Source organism: Eschrichtius robustus, chromosome 7 (assembly GCF_028021215.1).
Source record: "Eschrichtius robustus isolate mEscRob2 chromosome 7, mEscRob2.pri, whole genome shotgun sequence".
Taxonomy (NCBI): Eukaryota; Metazoa; Chordata; class Mammalia; order Artiodactyla; family Eschrichtiidae; genus Eschrichtius; species Eschrichtius robustus.
In genome coordinates this window covers 127,430,241-127,450,685 of record NC_090830.1, presented here as the reverse complement: position 1 = coordinate 127,450,685, position 20,445 = coordinate 127,430,241, and the positions used below count along the sequence as shown (strand labels likewise).

The 20,445-nt window shown below is 37.6% G+C and overlaps 1 protein-coding gene and 2 non-coding genes across 3 annotated transcripts in view; all 3 read left to right on the top strand.

Annotated features, from left to right (window-relative positions):
* The first annotated feature begins 430 nt into the window (after nt 1-430).
* The window catches only part of EIF3A (eukaryotic translation initiation factor 3 subunit A), a 31,965-nt gene continuing 11,950 nt past the window's right edge, over nt 431-20,445 (top strand). Inside the window, exons 1-14 of the mRNA XM_068548635.1 lie at nt 431-627; nt 6,481-6,671; nt 6,830-6,966; nt 7,360-7,523; nt 8,861-9,060; nt 10,266-10,474; nt 12,297-12,468; nt 15,988-16,092; nt 16,467-16,565; nt 17,840-17,956; nt 18,211-18,396; nt 19,022-19,369; nt 19,812-19,916; nt 20,007-20,120. Coding sequence (XP_068404736.1) covers nt 579-627; nt 6,481-6,671; nt 6,830-6,966; nt 7,360-7,523; nt 8,861-9,060; nt 10,266-10,474; nt 12,297-12,468; nt 15,988-16,092; nt 16,467-16,565; nt 17,840-17,956; nt 18,211-18,396; nt 19,022-19,369; nt 19,812-19,916; nt 20,007-20,120 — 2,196 coding nt within the window. The 5' untranslated portion in view covers nt 431-578. The remainder of the gene's footprint in view (nt 628-6,480; nt 6,672-6,829; nt 6,967-7,359; nt 7,524-8,860; nt 9,061-10,265; nt 10,475-12,296; nt 12,469-15,987; nt 16,093-16,466; nt 16,566-17,839; nt 17,957-18,210; nt 18,397-19,021; nt 19,370-19,811; nt 19,917-20,006; nt 20,121-20,445) is intronic.
* On the top strand, nt 16,190-16,323 carry LOC137767933 (small nucleolar RNA SNORA19). Its single transcript, XR_011074620.1, has one exon. It is a non-coding gene; the product is annotated as a small nucleolar RNA SNORA19 (small nucleolar RNA).
* Nucleotides 17,385-17,514, top strand: LOC137767932 (small nucleolar RNA SNORA19). The gene has a single exon (XR_011074619.1). It is a non-coding gene; the product is annotated as a small nucleolar RNA SNORA19 (small nucleolar RNA).

Sequence of the window (20,445 nt, the reverse complement as noted above, 5' to 3'; positions counted from 1 at the left end):
GCATCGCTGGCCCTAATGATATGTGCTCAAAGGACTTGTGTTAAATGAATAAATTCAGCATTTTAACTCAGTCGAGCCAGGACATTCTCTAGGCGGATGGGACCTGACAGTAAATTTGTATGACTCCGCACAAGTCATGTTAGAAGAATCTGTGCCTTCTCGCCAGACAGAAGCTCTGACCCAAATCTCACCTTTCCCACCCAGATTGTCGCTCAAGAGTGAGGTGCCGGAGAGCCGGCTCCCTAACATTTCCCCGCAGAGTCCCCAGGTGCAGCCATAAAGCTAGGAAGACTTCGGCGGGCGCCACGTCAGCCGGCAGGCGTACGGCCAACGCGCCTGCGCGCGAGGAGGGGCGGTGCGCGGGCGAAGGCCCGCCCCTACATCCGGGGCCTAGGCGGCGACGGCGGCGCCGCCGCGCGGGGGTCACGTGGCTCTTTCCTTTCCGTCTCTGGCCGGCTGGGCGCGGGCTACTGCTGGCGAGGAGCGTGGAGCCTCGCGCTGCTTCCCGTTCGTCTCCTCTCCCGGCCCGGGCCCCTAAGGAGTTCGCTGACTCCGGGTGAGCTGAGCCTGCCGCCAAGATGCCGGCCTATTTCCAGAGGCCGGAAAATGCCCTCAAACGCGCCAACGGTGAGTAGGGGATCAGGGCGCGCCGGAATGGGGCGGCCCGAGGCCTCGGAAGTCGAGGCGCCCGGGCCAGCTTCTCGCTGCTCCGCGGCCCAGCTACGGCTGCACAGGAGGCCGATGCGGCCTGCCCGCCGCCGACTCAGGCCGTGGTTGGGCATGGTGTCCCTTCTTGCTCCAACCGACTCGGGGGTGGGAGGCGCGGAGCAGGGAACCGTCGCTTGGGGGGCCGTCCCTCCCGCCGCCGCCGCCGCCGCCGCCGCCGGGTGAGTCTCGGGGCCGCGGTTCCCGAGACAGGCCTACCCGGCCCCGAGCTTCTGCCGCCCGCCCGCCCGCCTCCGCTTGGTCCTCCAGACCACGGGGCTTTCAGCTTCGGCCCCGCGCCCCCGGCCGCCATCTGGGAGTGCCGGGGAGGAGGAAACATGGCTCCCTCCCGGGGACAATGCACGCGAGAACCTCGGCTCCACCTCCGCCGGGCCGGGAGCCGGGCAGTCCCACCTCCGGCCCTCCCGCAGACAGCTCGGCACCCCCCGAATCCAGCCCCGCGCTTTGCGGGGTCAGGGTCCACTTACCCTCCCCTCTGACCACTATCTCCGCTTCGGGGACTCTGACCCATTTAACCCGTTTCCTATTTTTTCTGGCATTGATTAGTGGCAGCTCAGAAGCCTACTCCGAATCACAGGAAGTTGGAACAGAGTTAATACTGTAAGAGGGACTTCAAGTTCTCTCTCAAAGATAACGAAAGTGAGGCCTAGGGAGTCTGGTTTGCCCAAGGTCACTCTGGGAGTTAGTTGTTGAGCTAGGAGTCTAAAACCAAGGTCTCTTAACTTCCAGATCAGTCGATTTTTTTCACCACGGCGCTGCTACTTGCGATTTTTATTTCCATATGTGTACTTACGGGAAAACTTACGGCGCTTCTGGGAAAACTTGTGCTTGTCGCGGTCCATTCAAGAGGCATTTATTACGTTGGCATTATGGGGGTGCAAATGTATTATACGTGCCTCTGGTCTTTAAACACTTTCTTATTTAGGGTTTATAAGTGTTAAGGGCGTCCATTGCTCTTAGTTTCACCCTTCTTCCATCCAAACAAGTTTTGGATCTTATCCATGTTGTAGGTGGATGTGCCGTGTCTGTTAAGCTTTTATGCTTGTGAAGCTTATTTTGTTAGTTTGTTTGAAAATCCTCTTAGGAAAAGGTCAATTTCAGTCAGTACATACAGTTGATACTACTGATAATCTGTCAGGGCCAGAGGTCTGTTTGTCCCGTGCTTGTTATTTTAACTAGAAGTAAGAATGTCGGGGAGAAGTAACAGTCTGTGAAATCGGATAGTGCCACATTGTGTGGAATAGAGTAATTGTTTTAAAAACAATTGAAACTACAACTTTGATCTAATCAACACCCATTCTAATTCTCTATCTAATAGTTAGAACAGGCAAGAAGTTTACAGATGTTGATTAATTTATAGGAAAGAAAATAGATTGAGATGGAAATTTAACCCTACAAAATGAGCTGGGAAAACATTTTTTTTTTTGATGTTTTGAATCTTAGAGAATTATCTTGTGGTATACCAAATGACTTGGGTGAAATTAACTGCTGTAATTGCTTCTGCAGATCTGTTTTACAGTCCTTTGAATGCTTGACCAACAGACATTTTTTCCCCATGTTAATTGGCTGAAGCACTGTAATCTCAATGGCCTAAATATTACACATTTGGTGTGTTCAGGCCTTGTTTCCTTTGCTCCTCCCTTCTGAATCTTTTGATGAACTTAATATGTCAGTAATTTTTCAAAATTAGTAGGGATATATGATATGTAACAAATCTTAAATCTTTTCTCACAATTTCTAAGTTGAAATAGATTTGATTCATGGAGGGCAATATGGGGAAAATGTCAGAAATTAAAGTAGGCAGGATGAGAAAGGGACACTGAGATGGAGGTGGGAACATGAATTTTGTTAGTGTAGTTTTTCAAAAAGGCCCCTTTAAGCTGTAGGATGAGTGCTTGTATGGTAGGGATGCCTTACCTTTCAAGTAGTAATTTCTGTACCTTTGATCTTGTGAACGAGAGATCCTGTCTTAGTGTCAAAGAGCAGAATGTGGACGGCAAATGACACTACTTACAAAACTTTAAATAGGATGATCAAAGCACATTTTATTTTAATGGAAATAATCTCATTTATCTATAACATTGGTAATCTCAATCACATTTGGACCTCATCCATTACATTATCCTAATAAAACATGAATAAATTTAAGTGTAGAATAGTTTATCAGAGCAATATTTTTGGAAACAATTGGAAAACAATCATCCAGGAAAATGAGCACTTGGCCCAGCAGTTACAGGCAAGAAATTCATTCCCCAGAATCATTTGGAAAAAGCCATTTTCCAGTTTATATCGTTAAGTAGTGCCAAACCAGTTGCTTCTTACCCTGTAACAGCTTTTTAACTTACACTCTACAACCAATGACTTAAAAATGAAGTTGTTAATAAACCCACAAACTGTGTAACATTATAGCTTATCTGCTTGGTCTGGTGCACAAATAAACTAGTAAAATTGAAGGGTTGACCTAAAGTTTTTCTTTATAGGTAGACACATAGTTTCATTGTGTCTTTAAGGTAAACTCAGAATGCCCACCCTCCTAGTAATAGTTGGTAATTCCAGATTTTAATTTTTATTTCAAAAATATCAATCTGGTAATGAACATTTCTGTAAATTTTGCAGTAGAGGTTTTAGTGTGTGATAGTTTTTTCCAGCCTCAAAAACTTTTTTTCCCCCTAATTAGATGATTCAGAGGATCATCTAAACTATATCCTCAGATACCAGTTAGGATAAAGACAGGAACTCACCATCATGGCTCATCATGAGAAACTTCTTCCCATTTCAGTGTTTTCTTTTAAAAACATCCTTGCCTGGTATCCATGTTTTCCTTTTTTTTTGGTGGTGGTGGTGATGGTCCTATGAAAAATTATTTTTTAATGCATTTGCTTTGACTTTTATGAAACTGTTGTTTCAGAGTTTGAAAGTATTGAATTTGGAATCCTAAATTTTGATTGGCTGTTGAGGAAATGAAAAGTACTTTTAGTTGTATCACTGAACAAGACTTTCTGTTTTTTTTAAAATGACATTAAGATACCACACGAATTTAAAAATAAGATATTGGGAAAGTGAATTATTTTTTGACAGTTTAATATTTTGTCACCACATCATGCTGGTGACTCTTTTTGTGTCTATTCTGTATTGCATTGACGGTGTTTATATATGGTAGTATGGGATTTAAATCCTCAAGATAAGTTTGGGAATTGGATATAATAGGTTATAATAGGTAATTTTGGTGTGCTGCTCTGATACTCTTAATGTAAAGGATAAATTTAAAAACATTTACTCCCCAATTTTTGGCTGATAGAAACTGTTTATGTCAGTTTTGAAAAGCATTTAAAGTGCTGTTGGATTTTAAAATAATCTTCTGTGCATGCGCCAGGAAGAAGATGGGTAGGTCCTCCCCTTAAAATAGAAAAGACTTATTTCAACAAAGTATCTAGTTGTATTACATCTTTGTTTAATTTTGTAGGATTTATTTGGGGGGAGGTAATGAAATTGACTCAACTGAAAATGGCCTTTCTGTCATATTGGCAGGTTTAATATTGAGACTATTGAAGTATTGAAGAGGGGTTTATAATTCATTTGCCTGTGAGGAATATGATTTGATGTAATATGGGATGATGTAGGATACTGTGTTAAAGATATTAAGTTTAGTATGTTTTGTGATTTATCCTGTGCAAGCTTTTTAATATACTAGAGTTGGAATATTGTTTGTAGTTTTCCTGGAGGAAGGAATGTTTAGAAACAGCATTCCTGAAAGATGTGATAACTGTAAGAAGAAATAAGAGTTACTCACTAAATCTGTAGATCTAGTAAATCCTCCAAATAAGAGACATTTTTACCTATGTTTGCCTAGCACAGTTAATGTTATAATGTTATACATTGTTAGGTTAACACTTAAAAGAATTTTTTGTCAAGGATTTTTTTTTTCCTTAGGACGAAAGTAAACAATGATTTTAAAAAACAGATGTTTTAAGTTTTTTATAGTGTAAACTAGTGTTTAGTTCTGCCAAATTATTTTTCAAATGTTCAGTGGAGAGATTTTTTTGTGTGTGAAGTTTGCCAGTTACTGAGTTTTAAGTTGAACATAACCAGAAAAGTACCACCCCCTAGTCTATTAAGTGTACAAAAGAAAATAAGATGAGAAAAAATATGATAAATTTTAACCTTGGTCAGAAATAATGTGATAGAGGAGACTTTGCTTTTGATTTTCAAAACGAGCAACATACGTAAGATTGGAACTGATTTTGAAATATTGCCATGTACATGCCTTCAGGTTTAGGTGGTGAATTTTAAAAGAGTATACATTTCTTTGCTCTACGTTCTAAATTTTTTTTCCAATTAAAAAATAAACTTTTAATTTTAGAAATTAGAGATTTACAGAATTATCATATCGTACAGAGGGTTCCCATGTACACCACACACAGATTCTCCTATTATTGAATATCTTACATCTGTGTGGTATATTTTTCACAATTAATGAATCAATGATGTTACATTGTTATTAAGGAAAGTCCATACTTTATTCATATTTCCTCAGCTTTTCCTAATGTCCCTTTTGTATTCCAGGATCCCATCTAGGACACCACATTACATTTAGTTGTCTCCTTAGGCTCCTCTTGGTTGTGACAGTTTCTTAGATTTGTTGATGGCCTTGATGGTTTTGAGCAGTATTGGTCAGGTAGTTTCTCAGCTGGGATTTGTCTCAATATGTTTCTCATGTTTAGACTGGGATAAATAAGTGGAGCGATATTCTGTGCTCATGGATTGGAAGAGTAAATACTGTTGTCAGTTTTTCCAAACTTGTTACATAGATTCAGTAAGATCCCAGTGAGCTTTCTCTTTTTTTTTAAACTAACTTATTTTATTTATTTGGCTGAGTCTTAGTTGCGGCATGTGGGATCTTTCCTTGTGGCACGTGGACTTCTCTCTCGTTGTGGTGCATGGGCTCCAGAGCATGCAGGCTCAGTAGTTGCAGCGCTTGGGTTTAGTTGCCCCGTGGCATGTGGGATCTTAGTTCCCGGACCAGGGATCGAACCCACGTCCCCTGCATTGGAAGGCAGATTCTTAACCACTGGGCCACGAGGGAATTCCCCAATGAGCTGTTTTTTAGGTATCTACAAGCTAATTCTGAAGTTTTATGTGCAAAGGCAAAAGGTGTTGTATAGCCAACACAATACTGAAGAACAAAGTTGGAGTACTCACCCTACTTGATCTGAAGACTTTTCTATATGGCTACAGTAATCAAGACAGTGAGGTATTGGCAAAAAACTAGACAGATAGATCAATAGAGAACGATCACTATAGAGCCCAGAAATAGACCCGCACAGTCAATAGAACGTAAAGGAAAAAAGTCAATCTAATTTGTTTTTTCTGCCTCAAGTCTTAACATAAACTAAAAAAATTTCATCAGCCAGATCATTGTGACCGAAGTTATACTTGATTTTTCTGCATGTACAAGGGGGAGATTGTTTTCCCTCATGACTTGAATTCCTGGAACTTTAAAATAACTTAGAAAGATATAATTGGTACAGAGGAATTGAGTGAAATCTAGTTTTACCTGTAGGTCATATTTGAGGTAGTATTTTTCATTGTTTTGCCTTGGATAATTTTGGCATAGCTTTAGAAGTCAAAAATAAATTTGACCTCAAAAGAGATGGTAATAGGTTCAGAAATTAAAACAGCCAAATTAAAAAGCAAGATTTAGGCATTTATATAGTATACATAACTGATTTTAATTCTCCTGAGTTACTTTTCCAGAATTTCTTGAAGTTGGCAAAAAGCAGCCTGCTTTGGACGTTCTTTACGATGTTATGAAAAGTAAGAAACATAGAACATGGCAAAAGATACACGAGCCAATTATGTTGAAATACTTGGAACTTTGTGTGGATCTTCGCAAGAGCCACTTGGCTAAAGAAGGCTTATATCAGTATAAGAACATTTGTCAACAGGTATGAACAGCTGGGTTTTTATGTTTTACTAAGTGCTTTTAGTAATTTTCAGAGGAGTTTGCCTCTGAAAGTTATTATGTTTTATATCATAAAGTTTGCTTTTAAAATATTTTATGGTTTGTTGGGGAAAGTTTTATTTATTTATTTATTTCGTCTAGGTGAACATCAAATCTCTAGAGGATGTTGTTAGGGCATACTTGAAATTGGCAGAGGAGAAAACTGAAGCTGCTAAAGAAGAATCCCAGCAGATGGTCTTAGACATAGAAGATCTGGATAATATTCAAACTCCTGAGAGGTGTGTGGGTTAAATTGCTAAGTAAATTTTTCTCATTGTTTTTCTTTACATGTGTCTCCATCATACCCATTTGAAGTAGATGTTTGCTAGAAAGAATGCTTATCTTTGAAATTTTAAATGTACGGTAACCTCAAGAAGTCATGTACTATTTAAAGTTCATAAAGGTGGAAAATTACAACCATCAGATAGGAGGGTGTATACTAATTTAAATGGCTGTAATACAGATTGGGAATTCAAATACTTTGACACTGATAGGTTTAAAGTGTGTCCAGAGTTGTAGTAAGACTTTAAACTATTTTATAATGATCAATTTTGGTTTTGGTTTTATAATCATATGGCAAAGTAGGAAACCATGTCTAAAATTGTTTTCAATGTTTTTAAATATTTTTGTAGTGTTCTCCTAAGTGCTGTAAGTGGTGAAGACACTCAGGATCGTACTGACAGATTACTTTTAACTCCATGGGTTAAATTCCTGTGGGAATCATACAGACAGTGTTTGGACCTTCTTCGAAACAATTCTAGAGTAGAGCGTCTCTACCATGATATTGCCCAACAAGGTAAAACAAGAACTGATTTGAAAGTTGACTTAAGGATAGGTTTTGCAAAAGATTAACTGTTAAAGTTAACCTCCTTTTCTCTGTAGTACTTATTTTACATAGTTTTTATTGTTGTAGATGATTAGCATTCATTTGAATATTACATAAATGATTATAAGAAATTTGTTTCATTAGTCAAGGTAATTCTCTATATTCCACTGATGTCTGAAACACCTTTTAAAGTCATTTTGGAATTTTCCAAGTGACTGAAAAGATAAACTTAACTTTTTGATTGCTTTCTGGCAAACTTGAGTTCTACTTTTGACTCTACAACATATTCTTTGGCAAGCTGCTTAACCATGTACTGGGTTTCTAAAGTCTTTTTAAGGTCCAGAAGACTTACATGATTCTATGAAAAACTATATATTTTTCCTTTCTTAAACAGTGTTACTGAATATAGAACTAAACCTTCTTGATGACTCAGGATCATCATAAAAAGTATCTAGTAGTTAATACTGCATGCACTTTTAATCTGAAGAACTGTGTTAAATCTGTTTTCCTAATCTTGTCTTTTTGCCTTACTGTCAATGCAGCCTTTTAACTGTAAGTGACTTGAGAGTGGCTCTTGGCTTTTTCTTACTTTGGCCTTAGGCACAAGCAGGTGTTGCCATTCTTTTTAATATGGGGCTGATTGGCTGATCTGTTTCGTTATGCTTACATGGCTAGCGTATGTGAATTTTCATTTAACACAAATAAGCTAGGGCTTTTTGATAACAGTTGAGATAAATATTAACTTGTAGTTAAACTGCATCCTTTGAAATAGAAATACTCTTTTTTAAGGGAAGGACAAAAGTTATTTTAGTATTGCATTTTTGACAGTAGAAAATGACTATGTATTTTAATGATGGAGCAAGTATTTCATTTACACATCTGTGTACACAGTTGAAATTAGGTTACCACACACCCCCAATTTGTATTATTTAGTTTTAATTAGTGCAAAAGCTTGTTTTCTAGTAACTTAGATAGGAAAGTTCATTGTATTTCAGACCAGAATTTTTTTGCTCTTTTAGGGTTTGAAGTGTTTGAAAGGTGAGTCCCTCCTAGACCTAAATTTGAATCGCTTCCTTTTGTAAACTCTCCCAGAACCGTATTTTAGTCCTAGACCAGGACTGATGACTATGTCCAAAAGGTGGTCAGGGCACATGAAGTGAGTTATGACTCTGATCACTTCTAAAGACTGATGGTGAGTTTGGTAAATCTTGTTAAAATAACTGACCTTAGTATATGAAATAAAACCTATTCAAATACTTAAGTTGATGGTGGAAAGTACCTAATATATTTTACAATTATGCTTATAGCTTTCAAATTCTGCCTCCAATATACCCGTAAGGCTGAATTCCGTAAGCTGTGTGACAATTTGAGAATGCACTTGTCTCAGATTCAACGCCACCATAACCAAAGTACAGCAATCAATCTTAATAATCCAGAGAGCCAGTCCATGCATTTGGAAACCAGGCTTGTTCAGTTGGACAGTGCTATCAGCATGGAATTGTGGCAGGTATGTTGTGAACTGTTAGCTTTTCTTTGTAGTAATAACAGCCCATATTACCTTTTTTTTTCCTTTAATGAGTATCTGCATCTTGATAACCTGTTGGTTAATTTCAATAGATAGGTGACAAATTTAAGGTTGTCTAATGGAGTAGGAAGAGTTCTGGACAGGAAGTCTCAGATATTTTGGTTCTTGATGCCTGCTGTCAATTCTGAGCCAAATCATGTAATCTTTTTCAGACCTCAGTGCTCAAAGTGTGGCTTAATGCTTGGGGAATACGCATTTACAAAATTTTTTAAAGAATAGTTTCATGGTAGTTTTATGTCTGTTTACTCTGATTAAAAAAAAGTCTAAGTTCATCTTTCCATCTTATTTTTGTAGTAATTTTATTGTATTTTATAAAAGTATTGGTGGCAACCGGTTAGAAATGACAAAGATGAACTTGTCCTTTAATGCAGAGAGCTACAGAAACACTGCACTAGATTACCTCCTAGATATCTCAGTGCTGCCCTGACTTAGTAAGCAATGCACAGTGAATATCCTACATTGGAGATCCCAGTGGTGTTGGGAATCTTGTCCTCATCATGGCCTTTTTACTCTAAGAATTCTGCAGAGACATTTTCACATGAATTGTTTTTATATATTTGATTCCCCCACCAAATCTAATTGAAATTGCGGAGGAAGAAACTAAAAATTGGTAGTTTTTCAGCCAAGTGGAAATGTGATTTCCCGCTCTCTCCCCATGTTTTCCTTTTCTGTAGGGTACACCCGTGGAATACTGTCTGATGAACTAAAGAGGAAAAAAAGTTCAATAGAAGACAAGTAAACACGCTTAGTATAGAAAAAATAGATAAGTAAAAGGGAGAAAATATCCATTATCTTATCACTCAGAAATAACCTCTATATTGTGTTTTATATCCTTTCAGATTTAAAAAAACATATATTCCCTCAAGTGGTATGATAATATGTATATTTTTGTAAAAAGTTTGGGCAATCTACTTCAAGCAGTTTAAGGATTTAGTGTTTTTGTAATTGTGATGTTTTTCTGAAACATATCAGATATTGAATTATAGACGAATAAAAAGAACCACACATGAAGGCATTTTATTTGCCATTTTTATTCTTGTGTTCTGTATTTTAAGTTTCATAAAGAGATTTGAATTAGATCTGTTTGTTTAGAATGCAATGACTGTAATTTGTACCACTAATTTTAGGAAGCATTCAAAGCTGTGGAAGATATTCATGGGCTATTCTCCTTGTCTAAAAAACCGCCCAAACCTCAGTTGATGGCAAATTATTATAACAAAGTCTCAACTGTATTTTGGAAATCTGGAAATGCTCTTTTTCATGCATCTACACTCCATCGTCTTTACCATTTATCTAGAGAAATGAGAAAGAATCTTACACAAGAAGAGATGCAAAGGTAAGAGTCTTATTGTCAGATAGTATTGAAATTATGAAAGAAATAACTTCTAAATGGCATGAGAGTGTTTGATGAGGGTTTCTCAGCCTCTGCACTGATGACATTTGGGGCTGGTTCATTCTTTGTTGTGGAGGGGACTGTGCATTCAGGATCTTCAGCAGCATCCCTGGTTTACCCACTGGGTGCCAGTAGCAGTCCTTCCAGTTGTAGCTACCAAAAATATCTCGACGTGGTTCTTCTTGGGCAGTATTCTTGGCCTTCAGTAGCTATCTTTTATCTGATAATCAACTCTCCAATTGAGGAAATGGAATATTAGGAAAGTCGGTGTTAAGGTATGAGCTTTCTATCCACGTACGGGTATTTAGAATCTAGGAACTAATTAGACAAAAAAAATGAGTACTTCTATCAAGTAACTTTTTCCCAACTATAAAACGTTAACTGTATAGAGTATTTGGTGTGTGTATTTTTATGTAGATAGATAGTCTATAACCTAACAATCTAAAGACTTTTATTTTTTTAACATTACATGTGTACTTTTCCTTTCAGTCATGTTTGGTTTTTATTGTACATTTCAGTTGCGCATAGGCAACTCACATACCATATCTTATTGGTAGACCATGTTATTTTGGCCTGTAGTAGAAATATATACACCAGATTGTTTTTCTTTTAGCTTTTAAAGCAATACATGGAACCAAATAAATGAATTTTTCTAGTATGTATTTTTAAAAAAAAGCTCTTGAGGATAGTGTTCATTGTGTCATTCACTATCCTGTACATAATCCATGTCTGTTTGGGATAAGAAAAGACCTGATGTTCCTTTGTTGTTTCTGTACTCTCGCATTAGAAAATACTATAAGAGTACTGTCATAATCATTAAGCTGTTTTGCTCTATGTACGTTATTTTCCTTAATCCTCACAACAGCCTTGTGACTCAGAAAATGAAGTATTTTGCCTAAGGTTCCAGTTTTGGGAATCGTGAAGCTGAGATTCCAACTCTTTTTTTAAAGGAACTCCTTTATTTATTTATTTATTTTTGGCTGTGTTGGGTCTTCATTTCCGTGCGAGGGCTCTCCCTAGTTGCGGCAAGCGGGGGCCACTCTTCATCGCAGTGCGTGGGCCTGTCACTATCGCGGCCTATCTTATTGCGGAGCACAGGCTCCAGACGCGCAGGCTCAGTAATTGTGGCTCACGGGCCTAGTTGCTCCGCGGCATGTGGGATCTTCCCAGACCAGGGCTTGAACCCGTGTCCCCTGCATTGGCAGGCAGATTCTCAACCACTGCCCCACCAGGGAAGCCCTGAGATTCCAACTCTTGACTCCTGTGCTCCAGAGCCCACAGTCCTTAGTGTCCTACGGTGCTCTTAATTCAACCTGACTTTCCTTTTGTGTTCTAAGGAAGCTTTAGCTTTTGACCCCCACCTTCCATAATTATGTTCACTTATGGTCCTTGTAATTTTTTCCTCTTTCTTATTGTCATTTTTCCCTTAGTTTTAAAAGCTGCCTTAAATGTTTTTATAAGGAAGTATGGGGTACATACAAATGTGTCTGTTCTGCCATTTTACCCACAGTCTTTCTCTATAGCTAGAAGACATAGACGGTAGTAAGTGGGTGAATGAAGTTCTGCTTCTCCAAGTGTTCATTTTAGCGTAGTCCATTTCTCTTTTAATTAATCCCATGCTTTGATGAATACTTACGAGTACAGTTCACCATGGTGGTGTACACATTCTGTCACTGGCATATTTTACTAGAGGATTAAAGAGAAGTGTCTTTCTGCTTATCAAGTAACATTTACACATTTAACAGATTGTAACTTTGTTCTCCAGAATGTCTACTAGAGTCCTTTTGGCCACTCTTTCCATCCCCATTACCCCTGAGCGTACTGATATTGCTCGACTTCTGGATATGGACGGCATTATAGTTGAAAAACAGCGTCGCCTTGCAACACTGCTAGGACTGCAAGCCCCACCAACGCGAATTGGCCTTATTAACGATATGGTTGGTATAAGTTTTAGCATTCTTATGGCTTTGAACAGAAAGCTATATGGTCAGGTTTTATAATTTATGATTATTAAATGCTGGGAATTCTGATGCATGGACAAGTTTGAGAACCACTGGTGTAAGTCAACACTGTGTTCAGTTGAGGTGTTTTGTCTTGAGTGAGCTGGGGTTAAATTTGATGTAGCAGACAAGACTTGGACTAGCTTCGAGGAATAATATGGGCCACCTGGTAAGAGAAGTGATGATGGGCAAGAATGTTCAGGGGCTATAGAAAAAAATCAAGCTGATAGGTGTTAGAAATACAATGATGAGGCTAGGAAAGAATGTGAGTTAGATTAGGCCCAATTCTGGACAGTTAAAATGTTTCCAACTTTTTTTTCTTTTAAGCTTTCATTGTATGTTACTAAGGCAGTGGTTCTTAATCAGGGCTATGCACTGAAATTGTGTGAAGTACTTTTTTAAATGCAGATTTCTAGGTTTCACCCACTGCATTCACTAAGTCAGTTTCAGAATATGGAGCCTAAGATTTTGTATCTTCACAATGTTTTACATTGGAATCTTTAATTCAGTGGAAATTTATCACGAGTGTCTGTTACATGCCAGGCAAGCGATACTTAAATGGAATTTGCGCTCTTAGAGGAGTTTAGATTTTAGAGATTCTGATTCACAGTAGTAGTCTGACTTAGTAGTTATTGTGGTACACCTCTGGCAAATTACTTTGGGACAAGAGAAAAAAGAGGGACAGGTATTAGAGAATAGGCCTTACTTTACTGGCAGTCAATTAATTTAGATAAAAATTAACACATTTTCTATATGGCAGCAGTTTTGTCTTGTAACATAGTTCTCTGTATAGTAGCAAGGCAAATTCCCTTTGTGGTCAACTTTTATAAAAAACTTAATATCTAAAACAGTATTTCTCTGTCTTTGTATGCCTCCATGCTTTATTCTGCTTCCACTTGCAAAAATCAGCTTTGTGTTTTGGAAAGTTTTTTATGAGACTGAATTAAATTATAAAACAACAGCATTGTGATTAGGAAGAGGTCTTACTAGCAAATATGTATTTAAAAAATTTTTTAAATACTGAAAGATGTGCCAAACTGGAAGTATAATCCATATGTCTTGAGCCCATGTCTGTACATAGCACACCTTGATGTTAAAGATACTTATTCAGGGGTGACTATTGGTGGGATCAGGGTCAGTAGCCAAGACATCCAGATCTGGGTCCTCATTGTACCCATAGACAAATGTTTAAGTTTGTAAGAAAGGTACTGGTTGGTGCCAGATGAATAGCTAACTGTCAAGAGGCATTTTATAAAACTTAAGTTCACTATATGTACAAGGTCGAGACCTGAGTTTTGGGCTTATATAACTAAATTCATAATCACCAAGAGAATGATTCTAATATCTCAGGAACAGACTCAAATTAATCCAGTTCATAAGAGATTGTTAGGTCAGAAAGCCAATTATTAATTTTAGAGAGAAATGTACTTTAATAGATTATGGTAGCCTACCTAGCACATTCCCTGTTTGGAGGGGTTGCTAAATGGAAAATCTAGGATAATTATTTATTTATTTATTTAAAATCAAATTGTAGTTGGTTTACAGTGTTGTGTTAATTTCTGCTGTACAGCAAAGTGATTCAGTTATACATATATGTACATTTTTAAAGTATTCTTTTCCATTATGGCCTATCTCAGGATACTGAATATAGTTCCCTGTGCTGTACAGTAGGACCTTGTTTATTCTGTATGGAAGAGTTTGCATCTGCTAACCCCAAACTCCCAGTCCATCTCCACACCCCGCACCCCCGGCAGCCGCCAGTCTGTGCTCTGTGGGTCTGTTTTTGTTTGATAGATAGGTTCATTTGTGTCATATTTTAGATTCCACATATAAGTGATATCATATGGTATTTGTCTTTCTCTTTTTGAATTCACTTAGTATGATAATCTCTAGTTGCATCCATGTTGCTGCAAACGGCAATTTTTTTTATGGCTGAGTAGTATTCCATTGTGTGTGTGTGTGTAATTATATCACGTCTTCTTTGTCTGTTCATCTGTTGATGGACATTTAGGTTGTTTCCGTGTCCTGGCTATTGTGGATAGTGCTTCTGTGAACATAGGGGTGACGTATCGTTTTTAATTATAGTTTTGCCCAGATATATGCCCAGGAGTGTGATTGATGGGTCATATGGTAATTCTAATTTTAGTTTTCTGAGGAACCTCCATACTGTTCTCCATAGTGGCTGCCCCAACTTACATTCCCACCAGCAGTGTAGGAGGGTTCCCTTTTCTCCACACCTTCTCCAGGATTTATTTGTAGACTTTTTGATGATGGCTATAGAATAATTTCTTGATAGGAATGAAATCAGGGCTGGGGGAATTTTATTTGAATGCTTGTATCACATCTTATTCCTATAAACATACAAGGGCACTTACAAGGGAAGTATTCAAATGTTGTGGGACATCAGTCATGCACCCATTTTGCACTGGAGTTAAACCTAGAGTGCTCGAGAGTGTGGACATCCTCCTGTCTTGGAGATGGGATCTGCCAGCAGTTGCCTCAGTTTAGAACCTAGTCTGTAGGAGTATGTGCTCCTGTGCTTTGGGGTCTTGGTTTGTTGCTGCAGTTTTTCTCTCTTTGGGTTAGCAGTTTCCAACAAGTAAAGGATAAAGGTCACATGCACTGCATGTAGTTAGAGCACAGGTTAAGATAGGATTTGGTTATGGGCAGTTTTGGAGTTTATAAAATTATACCACTTTTTTGTCTCCTTTGTGAGGGCGGTTTATGCAAGCAGCATCTTTATTGTGAAAGGAAGTTGAGTTCTATTCAAATATAAACTTAAAATGTATTAAACTGTAACTTTTTTTAAAGTACAAATCATAAATGTAATTGCATAAATTCTCAAAAGATTTTTCCAGTCAACGCTCTCCCATTTCCCCCAAGAATAACTACTGTCCTGATTTATAACACCACAGATTAATTTTGCCTGTTTGTATATTTTATGTGAAATTCGTTTCCTCACCATCTGGGAGATTTATTCATGTATTGACTGTAGCTGTGCTTTCTTTGACCGTTTCTGTATATTATGTGAACCTATCCCTTTTTGTCCTGAGATTTTTGAGTTTGTGGCTATCAGGAGTGACGCTGCTGTAATAACTTTTGTGTGATAAAGTTGTTTGTAAACTAGTATTTTACTTGTTATTGATAATAAATTAGTTGATGTTGGCCACACAAATTGTCTTTGTAAATATTTTGATTATGTTGATGAGTTTTTATTTCCCTTGTAAATTCTTGTGGGGTTTCACTGTAGAGAGCTGCATAATTTGGGGCAGGAGACTCAGCGTAGTGGTCCTGGATTTCTTTTTCATAAATTTCAAGGAGGTGAGGTTGAGGCTAGATAATCTTAGAGTCATTTCCCAGATTTCCAATCTTATATTTTTCTTTAATTTATAATCATTTCAGAATCCCAGTTGAAAACACCTTCAGCATTTAAACCTTTTGTTTTGCTTACTGTAGGTCAGATTCAATGTGCTACAATATGTTGTCCCAGAAGTAAAAGACCTTTACAATTGGCTGGAAGTCGAATTTAACCCACTAAAACTCTGTGAGAGAGTCACAAAGGTAAGCTTTGGTTACATTACCAGGTAGCCAGCCCTGTTGCAGTCTTAGGTTGTATTTTTATTTAAGAGAGAAGTGTTGTCCTGTGTGTTTGAATTTGGTGCACATTTCATTTTTTTTTTTTTTTTTTTAATGTCAAGAGAAAAGATATTTCTGATGTGCTAAATAAACCTTTGGAGGTAAATTAGCAGCACAACTAATTTAGCCATTGCTGTCAGTCACCTTCAGACAACAGTCAATAGCTGCACGTTACCTTTTGTATTTCTTTGCATTGTGTGGTGGTTTTGTATATTAAGAAAATTGAAAAAGTATCTCAGGTGTTTTAGTATTTGTCGTGTAGAAAATATAACTCTTTTTCAATTTAATGGATTTTATAGGTTTTAAATTGGATTAGGGAGCAACCTGAAAAGGAGCCAGAGTTACAACAGTATGTCCCACAGCTGCAAAACAACACCATACTCCGGCTTCTCCAGCAGGTAAAGATGAAAAAAATGAATGTTTTATGGAAGAACTGTAATTTCTCCCTTGATTGTTTTGATCACAAAACTAAAAAATGTAGGAATAGCCTAGAAAATGAAAGCCTCCCCAAATTCTACCCTCCACCAAAATTAGTTTTACTATTTATCTGTTTGATTTGAAAAACAATTATGTAATTCATAACTGCTTTTGTCTTTTTCTGTTGACCACTGTCTTCGTACATTTTTCCTTGTTAGCCGTGTATGTCTTATTCCTTTTAATACCTACGTAGTTTTTCATTGTCTAAAGGTACCATGATTTATTTATTCAGAGTCTATTGATGGAAATTTTTTTTTTTTTTGCTATCATAAAATGTTGCAGTAGTGAGCATCTTCTATACTTGTATCTTTGCATTCTTCTGTGACTTCCTGTAGCTAAGAAGTGGAATTAGTCATAGTCTACACATTTAAAGCTTTAATAGATCCTCAAAGATCAGATTCATGGGCCCTCCCACCAGTAGTGAACAAGAAATAGAAAGCCTTTTTTCCTGCTAACACTAAGTATTATCGGTCTTTTTTTTTGGCTGCACTGCGTGGCCTGTGGGATCTTAGTTCCCCAACCAGGGATAGAACCTGTACTCATTGTGTTGGAAGCACAGAGTCTAAACCACCAGACTGCCAGGGAAGTCCCAGTATTGTCAGTCTTTTAACGTATTTTAGTCCACCTTTGTACTTAAGTTTGAATATTATGGTTTATAATATGGCTTAAATGATCCTGTTTTGTCTTCCATTTGTTTCATTTGGGGGGGGGGCTTTTACTGTATGTTCACTTTCGTATTTGTGCACATTTCATTGACCTGCTTTCTCTCCTATATGTGAGCAGTGTTATTTCTTATGTGCTATACAAATAATTGAAGGTTAATTAGCAGTATAACTAAGTAGTAATACTGCCAGTCTCCTTCAGACAAATAAACAATTTTATTAAGTGTTCAGATGAATTAGGTAAGTAGCAGGTCTCTAGCTACAAATACGTGACCATTTAGGTTTTTTTTTTTTAATGAAACTAGGATATGAAAGGATTATGTGATGGTTCAAAATATAACATAATCCTTTGAAATAGCCTTGGATTGTAATTGCAGCTCCAGCAGTGTACTGTTAACATACTCTTGAGCTTCAGTTTTCTTTTCTTTGAAAAATAGGCTAAATTTCTACTTTCCATGGTTATCATGAGACTCCACATAAAAATTGCTGAATAAATGATAGCTATTATTACTAACCTTGTGTTTTTTATGCAGGTGGCACAAATTTATCAGAGCATTGAGTTTTCTCGTTTGACTTCTCTGGTTCCTTTTGTTGATGCTTTCCAACTGGAACGGGCCATAGTAGATGCAGCCAGGCACTGCGACCTTCAGGTAGGTGCTGCGAGGGGACTCTGAGGTTGGAGGCCTTTGAGGACGAAAAACACGTACTCTTTGTTTCTCAGCTTTTGGTACAGTGGCACTGTTGTAAAGCTTTATTGAATGAATCTTCTAGCTTTTATATTTGACATTCTTTAGTTAATTTTTTTTCTCAAATGCATTTGAAATTTTAATCAAGTTATTCATTTGTGGAATGACTATATTTGCATGTAGATTTAACTGTTGATAGTACCATTTAATTTTCAAAGGTTCGTATTGACCACACGTCTCGGACCCTTAGTTTTGGATCTGATTTGAATTATGCTACTCGAGAAGATGCTCCAATTGGTCCTCATCTGCAGAGCATGCCTTCAGAACAGATCAGAAATCAGCTGACAGCCATGTCCTCAGTGCTTGCAAAAGCCCTTGAAGTCATTAAGCCAGCTCATATACTGGTATGTATCTTTGGGAGAAATGGACTACAGAATTTTTGAGGGGCCCTTATGTCTTTCACAGAAAGGTTTGAGATGATGTCTGAGAGAAGGGATTTATTATAGATTTCCTATTGATATTTAGTTGTATTTGATAGTTTTGGTATTTTATCAAATATCTTTATCAGATATACAGATCTTTGAGCTTCCTTCCATGGGATAAAATGATACACTGCTCGGGTAATGTGATAAAAGGAGTACTGTTAAACCGTACAATAACAGACCACATGTGATGACCCTCCAAATAGGGGGTACTAGGATTGGGCTTTTCCTTTCTGCTTCAGTTGTTTCTTGTTTGTGAGCTCTGTTAGTATTCCGCCTTGGCTTGAACACTTTAAAGTAGATTTGGTTCAGGGAAAAGTCAACCTAGCAGATAAACGTTCTTCAGCTATGTCATTATCGTTAAAGACTTCAAATAGGAGTAGCGCCATAGTATTTGGTACTGGGAACCAGTAGCTTGAATAATGTTATCTTCTGTTATTAGCTGCAGATACATGTAAGGATAATATATTAGGATTATGTAATATTTTTGATGTCTGGATACCATGGTATGCCACTTAAATTTATTTTAATGCATTCGTTTTTGAAGCAAGAGAAAGAAGAACAGCATCAGTTGGCTGTTACTGCATACCTTAAAAATTCACGGAAAGAGCATCAGCGTATCCTGGCTCGCCGTCAGACAATTGAGGAAAGGAAAGAGCGGCTTGAGAGTCTGAATATTCAGCGTGAGAAAGAAGAGCTGGAGCAGAGGGAAGCTGAACTCCAGAAAGTACGGAAGGCTGAAGAAGAGAGGCTGCGACAGGAGGCAAAGGAGAGAGAGAAGGAGCGTATCTTACAGGAACATGAACAAATCAAGAAGAAAACTGTTCGTGAGCGTTTGGAGCAGATCAAGAAGACAGAACTGGGTGCCAAAGCGTTCAAAGATATTGACATTGAAGTATGTAGCATACTATGCACTAAAAACTTCAGTTTTATTCGGGTCTCTTAGAAGTACAGTTCTTTACCATTTATTGGTTCATTTTGGGTTATTTGGTTATTTCACTCATCTTGATACAGCTAGTTCATTAATCTCTGAAGTAAGCATTTGTTTTTAGCGATGCTACAGTTTTTAGCCACTGTTGAAATGGAGTTTGGATACGGTAGAATGGAGGAATAAGAAATAGATGTTAAGATTACATTGTTTTTCCCTACAAATCAAGTGGAAATAAGGCTATTTTAAAACATTTTTATATTGCCTGAATTTACCCATTGCAAGCATTTGCCCATTATAAAGAAAGTAATTTAGCATACATTTCTAGAAAGAAATGGTGCTCCATTTTGACCGCTGTGCACTTCTTTTATACTCTTATTAATTATGGTGCGTTTGTATTACTTTTTAGGACCTTGAAGAATTGGATCCCGATTTCATCATGGCTAAACAGGTTGAACAACTGGAGAAAGAAAAGAAGGAACTTCAGGAGCGCTTAAAGAATCAAGAAAAAAAGGTAAATGAAAGAACTGGTGAACTTTAACATGCCAAGTTTAAAATAATTTTTTTTTTTTTTTTAAACAACACTTGTTTTCATGACATTCAGATTGACTACTTTGAAAGAGCTAAACGTTTGGAAGAAATCCCTTTGATAAAGAGTGCTTATGAAGAACAGAGAATTAAAGACATGGATCTGTGGGAACAACAAGAAGAAGAAAGAGTAAGGTTTTCATTTAATTATAATATTTTCAGACTGTAAGCTATACTTAAGTCCTCTGCCAGTAATGGGAACAGGGTTTCAAATTGATTTTTGTATTCTTTTGCCAGATATGGTGCTTTAATGGCTGCATGCTAACAGATTGGTAGACAGACAGAAATTTTCAGAATGGAGATTAAAAAATGAAACTTGTAAAATACAAAGGATAGCTGAAAAATTTATTTAAAAAAATACCCCAGCAATTCACATGCCTTATAACTCACATGCCACATAATACAATTCACATGCCACGTATTTCACCAATTTAAAGTGTGCAATTGATGGTTTT